Source organism: Marmota flaviventris, chromosome 10 (genome assembly GCF_047511675.1).
Source record: "Marmota flaviventris isolate mMarFla1 chromosome 10, mMarFla1.hap1, whole genome shotgun sequence".
NCBI classification, from domain to species: Eukaryota; Metazoa; Chordata; class Mammalia; order Rodentia; family Sciuridae; genus Marmota; species Marmota flaviventris.
This window is the reverse complement of record NC_092507.1, coordinates 10189647-10202717: the sequence shown is the minus strand read 5'-3', so window position 1 is coordinate 10202717 and position 13071 is coordinate 10189647. Positions and strand designations below refer to the sequence as shown.

Sequence of the window (13071 nt, the reverse complement as noted above, 5' to 3'; positions counted from 1 at the left end):
TCTCACCCCCACCTGCCATCTCTGGCTCCCAAGGCAGGAGGGTGTCAGCCCAGAGAAGCAGCCTCCTCTCCATGCCTCCCTGCCTGGAGTTCTCTGGAGCCCCAGCGATTACCTAGCAGCAAATAAGATGGACTGTGGCTGGAGAGTCTGACAAAACCTCGCAGAGACCAATAGGATGAGATTAAAAATGCAGGTAGCCACCATCTGACAAGCGCAAGCAGTGAATCCAAGCTATGTACACAAGCCTACGAACGTTTGCATGTTTACATTAAATATTACATATCTGCACTATATATGTGTTTATGTAAATGAGAGAAAAGCATAAATACCAAAACCAGAATGCATTGCGGTTTGGGGGTACATAAGGGAAAACATTTCATAAAATAGACCGTGAACGAGGCCATAAAAGAAACCTCAATAAATTCAAAGAAGTAGAAACATATACATACTCTATTGACCATGTTCTTCAGCTCGCTTGCAATAAAATTAGAATTTAATAATGAAATACCATATGTCTGGCAAACTAACATATGAAGAAACAACTCATGGGTTGTAGAAGAAATCAGAAAGGGAAATTAAAGCCTTCTTAGAACTGGATGACAACTGAGAACAGTTCTCTAGGGCTGATCATCGATAAGAACTATTTCCGATCCGGTTAGCCCCTGCCGCAGGGCGTTTCTCCCTGGCTGGGGAGATGAAGCTTCATGCTCTTAAACACAGAAACTATAAGCGACTCTGATTTCTTTTATTTTGTGGAACTGGGATGAAACCCAGGGCCTGGGGCATTCTAGACAAGCAATGAGCTACCTCCCCAGCCAGAGGGTTTTGGATTTTTAAGAATAACCTGTAGTACACATGGTCCAATAATAAATAGTTTGATTTTTTTTATTAAAAATCAAAATTTTTCTGTACTCAGTGAAAAAATAACTCAGTGACGTTTTACTGGAATGATCTTAGTCACACACCTGAATGATTAACTCAAGATGAAGAAATGCTCCCTGTGCCAACAGCCACCAAAGAGGAGGCAGGAATCCAGCCCCCACCCTGCCCACCCCTCATTGGACAGACTCTCCAGCCTCAAGGGAACACACTGGTGGGATTGGCCCAGGGTAGGGTGCTGGGAGGGGATGTCCCTGGGAGGTTGCCCAGGTTTCTAGTTCTCGTTCTAGCTGCACCTTCAGAGCCACTTTAATAAAGCCACCACGTTTGCTGCCATTCTCAACACCCCACTGTGAACTAGGACTTTGTTGGGGGAGGTGGGTATGAGGGATTGAATCCAGAGGAGTTTTACCTCTGAGCCACATCCCCTGCCCTTTTTATTTTTTATTTTGAGACAGGGTCTCTCTAGGTTGCTTAGGGTCTTGCTAAGTTTCTGCGGCTGGCCTCAAACTGGTGATCCTTCTGCCTCAGCCTCCCAAGGATTGGGAGGGATTGCAGGTGTGGACCACTGTGCCCAGTGGAATGTCTCAGTTAATATGTGAAGTGGGCAGGTGTCATTTTTTATATGCCAGGGTTAGTTTGGTAAAGTTGCTCTAAAATTTTTGGAGGAAATTGCCCTCCCTGCTTCCAAGCTGTGTGGCCTATGTGTGCAACTCCAGGCTTGAGGGTGGCTACACATCCAGGCCCCTCCAACGGGTCCAGCATTTCCAGGGCACAATATTGGGTTTAGATCTGAAAGATGGGTTGGTGATCAATCTGTCCTTTTGCAGAGCTGTATTGTTTTTTTTTTTTTGTTACTGATTTTTGTGAAACAGATACTCTCTGACCTTTTGAGAATGCAAGTAGTAATATGTGTTAAGTATGGAGCGGGCTGGGGCCATGTTTGCCACCATATACGCAGAAAGGCCTAGAATGAAGGGGAAAAAAATAAAACTAATTTAAAAAAATTAGAGAACCAAGACGTGAAGAAGGGCAAGTTCTTGTTGGCAGCATTTGGGTACCGAGATCCAGACAGGCCTGAGTTAGATGTATTCATGAACTTTCTGATTATGCAAGTCATTTTTTTCTTTTTTTTAATGCTGTGGACTGAACTCAGGACCTCACACTTTACCCCTGAGTTATGTCTCCAGGCCAATAAATTCATTTTTTAAAATTAAGCTAATTTGGGGTTTATGATGTACAATAGGAAGAGTTCTGGTCAACATAACTAATAACAAAAGTTTTTAAAATCTAATTGGGCTGGGAAACAGACTTCTGTCCTCATCATCATCATCAAAATATGGATGGATGCCTTCTTCAAAGGGAAGGGACAGTATTATCCCGTTTGCTCAGATACACAACAATTGATTTTAATTTTTAAAAAAATATTTTATTGTTTTTTTTAGTTGTAGTTGGACACAATAACTTTATTTATTTACTTTTATGTGGTGCTGAGGATCAAACCCAGGGCCTTGCACGTGCGAGGCGAGTGCTCTACTGCTGAGCCACAACCCCAGCCCCTGATTATTCTTAATTTTAAAATGCATTCTATTTTGTTCAAATAACAAAGAACTATAATGAATTTTATAATATGTCCAACTAAACTTGGAGAGCTGCCTGCATACCAAGACCCCATTCAATACCTACAGGTGCTGCTGCTTTGAGAAACACTGAGGTTCCCTCCCCACAGGTCCGTCTCCTTCCTCCAGAGGATTACAGCATCCCGGTTTTGTGTGGAAGGGTGTGTTTTGAACATGACACGCTCAGCTTGTTTTTCACTAGACCTAGTGACAAAAAGCCTGTAACCGGACAGGAAAATGATGAGATCTTCACTTCTACAAATACACAATTGCTTTTTTGCTGGTTCACGGGCAAGTGCTTCGTGTGCTCATTGGTGCTGCCATCTTACAACCGGCTCTAATGTGTATTCTCTGCCCCTCCAAGAAGAGCATTATGGGGAAAAGGTTACAGGACTCAGGGAAGGAACAGAGAACACGGGTATTAAATTCTGAGCATATTTATATGCATGAGTGCTTTCTGACACAGCAAAACCATATTACATATCAATATTTACATTCAAAGAGCAAAAGTACCATCCAACTTAATGAGAATTTTAAACCTCTTTTGCTATCAGTCTCATTTGCACTTGAAAAGAGCTGTCAGTCAAAGAAAAAAATTCTTTTTTTTTTTTTTTTTTTGGTTAGTTACTGGAGAGATGATTCTTTTGGAAGGGTGTGTTTTCCTTTTTTAGTCTACAACATGTTTCCCGACTTGAAAGTGCTCATCTTTCTGAAGTCTCGTGGGCTTCAGTTTTCAAGCCTTGAATTAGAGGGGGATGTTGCTTTGGATAAAAATAGATCCACAGGGAAAAGGGTGCGATGCAGAGATGTTCATCTAGTGTATTTGGTGGCAACCAGGCAAGTCAGGACTGCTGTACTGATCTAAGGCAGTTTGAAACCCCATGATTTGTCTGGGTGGGGGTAGGGAGGAGAGGCATCTCCTCCTGACAGCTCTGCAGGTCGCCCAAGCTGTCAATATGTTGGAGACTGGGGGTGGGGGGAATCAATTCTATATCATAGTCAAACTATTGCTGAGGTTTTCCTTTTGAAAAGGAAGCGTTAGGAGCAAGCAAACCCCAGAGCATATTGTTAAGGTGAGAAAGCAGCAAAGCAATCTAAATCAAAACGAATTGATGACTTGTGTTCCAAGAGAGGACTCCTCCCCACCCCCACCCCCCCTTTGCAGGGGAAAGACATTTCACAACCTGCTTCCCTTTTCTTTGCTGTGCTTTTTCTACAGGTCCTCTTGGTCTTCCGGTTCTTAATCTAGTGGGGTTGGCTCAGTCAGTTTCTCTGGACAGGTGGCAGTGACAGGTGGCTTGGAGCCCTGGGCACGTGCAGTCCCCTGGCACCTCTCCCAGGTTTCTTTAAAGATTCCCTGATTGGTGCTCACTCTGAATAGCTTAGAACTCTGCCCGTGTCACACCTGCTTCTGCTCTGAGCTCCCTCCCACTGTCAGCGACATGGCCTACACTCCCAGCCGCCCTGCAATGGCACCTTAGGAGGCCTGGAACATTCCTGGTTCCCAGGATGTGTGTGGGGGGTGGCTGTCCACAGGTCCTGCCCGCCTCCTGTTTGTTCCCACGCCCCCTGTCTTGTCCTTGTTCTCCATTACCGACCTCCACCTCGTTCTCCTTTAGGTGCTGATGGTTCCAGTCCACCCTCCCTACCCATTGCCCCAGCCTTAAGCTCAGGGAACGGTCCCAGTTCATGGTTCTTTAAAATTACACGGCCATGAGGGCAGTGGAAAGATCATGATTTTTTGAAGCTGGACCCGATTTTGTGCCCTTAAGGCTATCTACCCATGGTCCCACTTTGCGAGGTCACTGTGAGGACCAAAGGCTACAAGGTTCCTGGAAGGAGGTGGTACCCAGAACTGAGCGTCAGTTTCATAAGTGCAGTTTTTTTTTTTGCTCCTGCCGCCGCCGTTTTTTGCTTTTGTGTTCTAGGGGTAGAAACGCCTTTGACTTAGCCACCTTTTCCCCCCACGTCTAGCCCGAGGTGGTCACTGAGCAGGTTTAAAGTGATAGCTCCTAATCTGGAACATTCTGCTCCTTTCTTGACAGGCAGCGCAGATGTGTGGGAGAAGGCGCCCTCTCGTGGCCATCATGGAGAGTTGCAGGTAGTTTCTGTTTCCCTGGGGCTTTAAAAATTTTTTAAAAAATATTTATTTTTTAGTTGTAGATGGACACAATACCCCTATTTTATCCATGCGCTTTTATGTGGTGCTGAGGATCTAATCCAGGGCCCCAAAGGAGCTAGGCGAGCGCCCCACCGCAGAGCCACAACCTCAGCCCTCTCTGGAGCATTTTTAAGGATGCATAATCCCCACACCACCGCTATACGCCCCCGCTCTGAAGCCTAGATGCTGTGAGGATTATGAAGAGAGAGCTGAGATGAGATGTGGAGGTTGCCTTCAAGGAATTATGTTATCCCGCGCCCGGTCTGCTGCGTACTGAAGGATTGCCCAGGACCTTGACTTTCAATGTTAAAATTGTGCACATCCTGGACAAAGCAGGACAAGTTGGTCCCTGTGGGTTTATCCCACTGCAGTGCAGAGACCAGGCCTCTCTGGGTGAAATGCAGAGCTGGCAGTTTAAATGGGAGCAAGGATTGAGAAAATACTGGCAAATGGTGCAATTTCCTGACAGAAGTCCGTGTGTGTGTGTGTGTGTGTGTGTAAGGGAAGCAACAGATCAGAGACTCGGGGTGGGAGTGAGGCACGTCGGAGAAAGTTATTAACATAGGGCACTGGGTTCTTCAACTGGGTCTAGACTCTGTTCCCCCAGGAAACGCCTCCATTGGTTCCTCTGCAAAGTAATGAAATACTGGGTAATTTCTTTCCCTTTTGGAAAGATGATTTCAAGGAGGTTCCTCTTTTCAATAAGGATTTGGCAGGTGCACTGTTACATCCTGCAGAGTCCACAGGGAACCTCGAGTTGTCCTTTTCATCCCCAGGTGCATTTCTGACTTAAACATTATAAGCAAATCCCAAATTCATATCCCCTAACACGTCACTAGAAGCTAAGAGAATAATGACGCTTTGACCATGCAGTGAGGAACAAGTAGTCAAAAGAACCTCTGCATCCAACAGAAATCGGGGAAAAGAGTAGGAAAGTAGATTTCAGTGGTCTGGGCTGGAAATCGGCCGGGACCACAGCTAGCTGCTGCCACTCTGGGCACATAGTTCAGCAAATAGAACCCACTAAACCTCCAACCTGTTAGCTCCATTTTCCAAATCACCAAAATGCCTCTGCTAGCACTTGCTGGGTGCAGTCCTGGCCTGGTAACAGGAGTTTTCAGCTGGGGAAGATTTCATTTCCTCCTTGCTCCTCCCAGGGATATTTGGCAATGTCTGGAGACATTTCAGTTGTCACAACTCGGTGAGTACTACTAGCAGCTGATGGGTAAGGGACAGAGAGGCTGCTGAACACCCTATGATGACAGGTCAGCCCTGCAGCAAGGAACTATCCAGCCCCTAGCATCAGTGGTGCCAAGAGAAATCCGACCAGTGGGCACAGCTTCTTCTGGTCTCATGTTTCTCCAACACCGTGAGAAAACAACTCCATAATGAATGGCATCGTCTCACATTCTCACTTTGAGGTTAAGATGTGTGTGTGTGTGTGTGTGTGTGTGTTGTTGTTGCAACAGATTCATGCCTACACTTTTCCAGAAGTGTTGCACAAACGCAAAACCTAGGAGATAGTAAGCATGATGCTGAGAAACATAATTTCATCCGTTTAATGGGCACAGTGAAAAGTATTGGGTGAATTCTATGATTGTAAGTTGGTGCAGCCCGGGAGTGAGTCATGATTTCAAATCCAAAGTCGAAGACTTGGGTTGAATGCAGAGGAGACTCGACTCTTCCAGAAAGCAGGTACAGGAGTATAGTGCTATAAGATGTCAATGTATAAAGTCAAAAAATGGTTCACCCGGGGCTGGGGTTGTGGCTCGGTGGCAGAGCGCTTGCCTAGCATGTGTGAGGCCCTGGGTTCAATTCTCAGCACCGCATATAAATAAATAAAACAAAGGACCATTGACAACTAAAAATATATATTTAAAAAAAAATGGTTCACCTGACCAAGTTAACAGTGTTAAGTTTTTTAAAAGGTCAACAAAAAATGTATGAGACTGGGCTGGGGATATAGCTCAGTTGGTAGAGTGCTTGCCCATGCACAAGGCCCTGGGTTCAATCCCCAGCACCACAAAAAAAAAAAAAAAAAAAAAAAAAAAAATGTATGAGACTGAAACATCTTGTAGCACCAAAAAGTAAGAAAGTGCTCAAATAAATAAAACTATGATGAGACTAGGTCAAAGGGATACACACACACACACACACACACACACAAGCCAGGGGAAAGATCTCCCAGGCCCCAAAGCTGGAACAGTTTCAGCTAAATAAATAAATAAATAAATAAAGTAGTAGGGCTGGGGACACAGCTCAGTTGGTAGAGTGCTTGCCTCACATGCACAAGGCCCTGGGTTCAATCCCCAGGACCTCAATCAATCATCAATCAATCAATCAATATAAATCAAAGGATTGAGTAACTGTCCATGAGTCCATAGGATATAAATAAGTAGGGGAAGAATAGGTAAATCTCCCACTTGGACAATGTTCAAGTAGTTTATTCAGATAGTCTGCTGTCAAGGAGGTGAAGCTCCCCACTCTAAGTGCTAGCCATGCAGAGTGACATTTTCCAAACAATGATGGAAAGTGTGAAGAAAAAGAGTTACTTTATAAAAAAGAAACTTGACAAACACTACCTGAGCCAGGTAATCAAGGTCAACATCAATAGCAATAAGCCATATTGACGGTAAGTAATTTTTTTTTTTTTTAGTACTGGGGATGCGAGGCAAATGCTGTTTCCCTGAGCCACATCCCACACCCCCAGCCCCATAGTAAGTGTCCCTGATATGGTGAGATGAGAACCGTGCTTTGCCTCTGTGCTCTTCCTTCCCAAACACATTATCCCACTCAAATATTTGCTTCCAGACTGTGATTTCTCTTTATTGCTTAAAACAAAAGTTTTAGTACCTAAGCATATATCCCGAAACAATATATTGTTCCAATTTGCTTGTTTTGAGCAAATGATCTCCCACATATGTAGTTTTTGTAATATGGCTTTTTTTTAAAGATAAAATTCACATATTATATGATTCGTATGTGTAAAGTGTACCAATCTGTCTTTTGGTATGTATGTTCACAGAGCTGTGCAAACATCACCATAGTCTAATTTTAGGAGATTTTTGTTCCCCTAAAAATAACTCTGTCATTAGTGAGTGGGTCAGTTCCCATTCCCATCTTCTCATATTCTCTCCCCTAAGAATGTGGCCTAGGAAACCACTAATCCAGTTTGCAGACTTAATTAATCCTCATGCTAATATATGAAATAAGAACATGTACATGGTAACTGAGGCCCAAACAGGTGAAGTTCTACATTTGCTAACAGGAGGAATCTGTTATCCGATCTAAGACAAGAACAGAGGTCACAAGGAACTTTTCTGTAAAGGACCAAATAATAAGCATATGGGCTCTAGAGTCCCCTTTACAACCACTCAGTTCTGCTTGTAGAGAGTAAGTGCAGCCACAGACAACATATAAACGGATCAGTGTGTCTGTGTTCAAATAAAACTTTTTTCCAAAATAATTGGAGGGCCACATTTGGTCTTCTGACTCTAACTTGTCAACTCCTGAATTCAACCATCATCAAAATCCTTGCATCTGATGCCTCTCCCAAATCCCCTTCCTGTGCTTTTCTAGATGACAATTATCCATTTTCTCACTTTGAAAAGGTTTTTTTTTCCCCCTTGAGTCAGCTGCACCTGTAATCCCAGCAATTCAGAGACTGAGTCGAGAGGATCATGAGTTCAAGGCCTTTCTCCATCTCAAAAAAGGAAAAAGAAAAGTGTTTTTTTTTTCTCTTACATGAACTACTGTCATAAATGTAATTAATTCATTAATCACTATGTTATTAAAGGACACTGTTTAGAAAGTGTTGCCAGTTTACCACTGAGCCAGTTACCTTCTCAGAGGCCAAATGCACACTAATAAGAACTTCACTGTTTGTATTTTATAAATATATTCATACACACACATATAATTCCTTAATGCAAACACATCACACTGAGTTTATTTTGAAATATCTGTTAGATTCTGGGAGTTCTATGGAACAAAATGTCCTACCAATGAAGTTTTTATTCTTTGATGATGATCTTTTTAATTGTAAGCTTTAACTTCAACAGGATAATTCTTATTCCCGGGATTTTTTCGTCTTAAAGCAGTCATCCTTGGATAACAAGGGCATGTTTTCCCCTCTTTTCTCCTTAGCCACAAAAGCTAGCTTTTGCTTCCAGTCTAATCCTTCCTTAGAACCACCATGAATTAAGGCTCAGTGGCCTTGTGTGGGTTCATTAGGTTTCCTGGGTGTGGAAACTGTTGCAAAAAATGGGCTGTGTTGACAGTGGCAAAGCGAGCCAACTACCAATGTCAAGTGCACCACAGAAGTCCTTAATGCTCTGTCTGTCTGAGACAGACCCCGCAGGATGCTGTCAGAGCCGGCGCATAGGCTGTGATTGGTGACTCTGCTTGAGATTCCAGATCTTCCATCACAGCGTTGGACATGACAAATGAGCTTGGGGTCTGACGGTTAATAACTGCCATCAAGGACAGCTACAGTATCCTTCAGACTGAATGAGGATGAAAAACCAAGAAACTGCGTGGTACACACAAGCTCCGTGCGGCTTGTACAGATTAAAGGGACTCTTTTTTTTTTTTTTTTTCCAAAATACAAAGCTTTTTCCTTCCTTTCTTTGCCCACCCCCACCCCCAACCATCCTCCAAGGACTCTGACAACCGTGTCATGCAAGTGGCTTCTTGGTTTTTTATCTGGACAGCATCCTTCAGCATTTTAAATGAGGATGTCAATATTATTCAGTCAAGGCACCTAAAACATAGTTCAGAAATTGAGATGTAAGGTTCTCCAATGACAAGGGCCCCTATTTATTTTTTTTTCCTGGCAAATAATGTCTTCATTAATTTTTGCCACTAGCTGGTGCTAGGATACCATTTAGCAAGCGTGGAATTACATGAGTCAGCCATGATTAGGCACCCTAGTGGGTCATTCCTCTTTGTTTGACACGGTGACCTTATGTCACTTTCCACTGTCTGGCTTATCCATGTAGAGCAAGCAGTTCTTATCGTCCTGCCCACGCTGTCACCACCCACAGCTGTGCTCACAACATCCGAGAGATATTCCTTTTGAATATGATCTTTAGAGTCCCTTTCAGCAAGAGAACTTACTGATTTTAGTATCATATCCACTTCTAACAGCAATTTATTGTTGTTTTTTTTTTTTTTTTAGTACTGGAGATTAAACCCAGTGGTGATCTATTACTGAGCCACCTCTTCAGCCCTTTTTCTTTTTTATTTCCAGACAGAGTCTTGATAAGTGGCTCAGGCTGGCCTTGAACTTGTGATCCTCCTGTTTCAGCCTCCTGTGTCACTGAATCATCTGAGTCTGGGATTTTTTTTTTTTTTTTTTTTTGGGGTGGTGGTGGGTATTTAACCCAGGGCCTTGTGCATGTGAGGCAAACATTATACCAATTGAGCTATATCCCTAGCCCGAGTCTGGGATTTTTAATGAAGTCTTTTTAAAAAAATTATCAAATCAATTTTTTCCATAATGATAGACGTTTTCAGGTGTTCTAGTTCCTCTAAAATCAGTTTTGCTAAGTCATTTTTTTCTAAGTATTTGTCCACTCTGTTTAAGTTTTCAAATTTACTGCTGTCCAGTTGTTCCTCTTGCAAAGACTGCAGTGCCTAGAATAGTATTTCTGTTATTTTTTTTTTTCAGGGTGCTGGGGATTGAATTCAGGGCCTTGTGCATGCTAGCAAGCACTTCACCACTGAGCCACATCCCCAGCCCTTTTAAAACATTTTGTTTTGAGACTGGGTCTTTCTAAGGTTGCTGAGGCTGGCCTTGAACTTGCAACGCTCCTGCCTCAGCCTCTTGAGTATCTGGGGTTACAGGCATTACCACCACACCCTCAAAAGTTAGTTCTCTAAAAATTTATAATGTTGACAAGCCTCTGATTAAAAAGCAAAAAAAAAAAAAGAAAGAAAGAAAGGAAGAGTAACCAATACAGGATGGAAGTAAGAAAATAAGAAAGAGAAATAAAGATGAGAGTAGAAAAAGAAAATTTGTGATTGTCTGGCTTCTATCAGGTGACACATGAGTATTCTGTGAATTGCAACTGCTAAAAGTGGTGTAGCCTGTGAATTTATTGTTCTCCAATAAATTCTGACATTGTGGAAAGACACAACCACTAACACACACACACACACACAAAAAAAAAAAAAAAAAAAACAACCCCTAACTTTTGGCATGATAGATAGTAGATACTGTCGCTATTGTGTACTTGTTTCTAATTATTTCTCTTATTTTCCTTCCTCGTAGTTTTTTTTATCGTGGAGTTATCTTTCTACCGTACCACTAATGCCTCTTTATAACTAGACTGCCATTTTTAACAGTGACCAATTCACTGGTAATAAACACCAGAGGCTTAATTTCAGTTCCACAGCAGGTTTGACTGACGAGAGTCTATGCCGTTAATTAGGCAAAGGGCTAAAGTGTCCATTCTTCCTTGGGTTAATCAGTTTCTTTTGAGTCTGTGGCTGCATTGAAGCTGCTTACAGAGGCCACTGACAATTTGTACTGGAAGTATTTATTACTGGAAAAAATGCAGAATTTCACTACCTGTTGGTCACTTCTGATACCTTTGACAAGTGGGGAAATAGCAGATTTCATTACAAATAAAGTGCAGGAGATTTCCTGTTTCTCTGCAGTTTTCCTCAGCTTTGGGTGGTGGCCGCTGCCAGGCTTTAGCTTCCAGTCCGCAGAGGGCGAGGCGGCGTGGACAGCGGCCCTGGCACCCCACGCCCCGCTGCCCGCAGCCGCGCGTCCGCCTGCCCGCCGCTTCTCGTCTCAGCGCTCGCCCCGCGAGCGGCCCAGATGCAGGCCATCAAGTGTGTGGTGGTGGGAGACGGAGCTGTAGGTAAAACTTGCCTACTGATCAGTTATACAACCAATGCATTTCCTGGAGAGTATATCCCCACTGTTTTTGACAACTATTCTGCCAATGTTATGGTAGATGGGAAACCTGTGAATCTGGGCTTATGGGATACAGCTGGACAAGAAGATTATGACAGATTGCGCCCCCTCTCCTATCCACAAACAGATGTTTTCTTAATTTGCTTTTCCCTTGTGAGTCCTGCATCATTTGAAAATGTCCGTGCAAAGTGGTATCCGGAAGTGCGACACCATTGTCCCAACACTCCTATCATCCTAGTGGGAACTAAACTTGATCTTAGGGATGATAAAGACACAATTGAGAAACTGAAGGAGAAGAAGCTGACTCCCATCACCTATCCACAAGGGTTAGCCATGGCTAAGGAGATTGGTGCTGTAAAATACCTGGAGTGCTCAGCACTCACACAGCGAGGCCTCAAGACAGTGTTTGATGAAGCTATCCGAGCAGTTCTCTGCCCACCTCCTGTCAAGAAGAGGAAGAGAAAATGCCTGCTGTTGTAAATGTCCAAGTCCCTCATTCTTGATCCTGCCCCTTGGAACCTTTGTATGCTTTGCTCAAAAACAGTGGAGCCTTTGCACTCAATGCCAAGTTTTTGTTAAAGATTAATTTTTCCATAAAACCATTTTGAACCGATCAGTAATTTTAAGGGTTTGTTTTAAGTGTATGAGTTCAAACTCACATTCTATTAAAATTTAGCCCTAAAGTGACAAGCCTTCTTAAAGCCTTATTTTTCAAAAGCCCCTATTCTTGCTCAGATTAAGAGTTGCCAAAATACCTTCTGAACTAAGTTGCGTTGTGCTGAGAACACTGAGCACTAAACTGTTGGGAGACCTTTGTCTAAGAAGACTGCGCTTCTGAAGTCAGGAGGTGCAGATGCTTTCCGAGTAGTTTGAGATCCTGTGAAGCAGCACAGCCTCCTTAATGATGAAATGTTGCCGTTTAATGCATCAGTAACTTATCAGCCCATGTTCACCACGTAACTGTACTGTATGTCGTAATGAAATGAGTATAACTCAGCTCTTTGGATAAGTTTCTGATTTCATAGTGAGTTTTTTTTTTTTTTTTTTAAATCAGTCGACTAGCTTTTGCAGAGACTTTGAACAGAACTCTCATTCACGTGTTTCCTCTAATGAAGTATTCTGTTCCTAGTCGTGGGTGTGCTGGGTGGAGTGTGTGAAACACGACGTGATCAAAGGATGAAGACAGTATTTTGACTAAATATAAGTGGAGATTAATTTACACTACATTGTACACAGAATAATTCAACTGAATAAAAAAGTGTCACGGGTAAAAAAAAAATAAAAAAAAAATAAAGTGCAGGAGAAAAGGATTCATCCAATGATAAAAATATGCTGATAATTCCATTTCTATTTGAGTTTGATATGCATATCACCTTTCAAAATACTTAAGAGATCTCTACAGAGTTTCATTTTAGTTTCATCTACAGAGTTTCATTGTTATACAATTGTTATGAATTCTTCTTTAAAAGTCATCCAAATGGGCC

At 42.7% G+C, this 13071-nt stretch overlaps 1 protein-coding gene across 1 annotated transcript; it reads left to right on the top strand.

Moving 5' to 3' along the window:
• Window positions 1–11476: 11476 nt before the first annotated feature.
• Window positions 11477–12583, top strand: LOC139707210 (ras-related C3 botulinum toxin substrate 1). The gene has a single exon (XM_071617357.1). The coding sequence runs from the start codon at window positions 11489–11491 to the stop codon at window positions 12065–12067; it is 579 nt and encodes a 192-aa protein (XP_071473458.1). The 5' UTR covers window positions 11477–11488; the 3' UTR covers window positions 12068–12583.
• The last annotated feature ends 488 nt before the right edge of the window (window positions 12584–13071 follow it).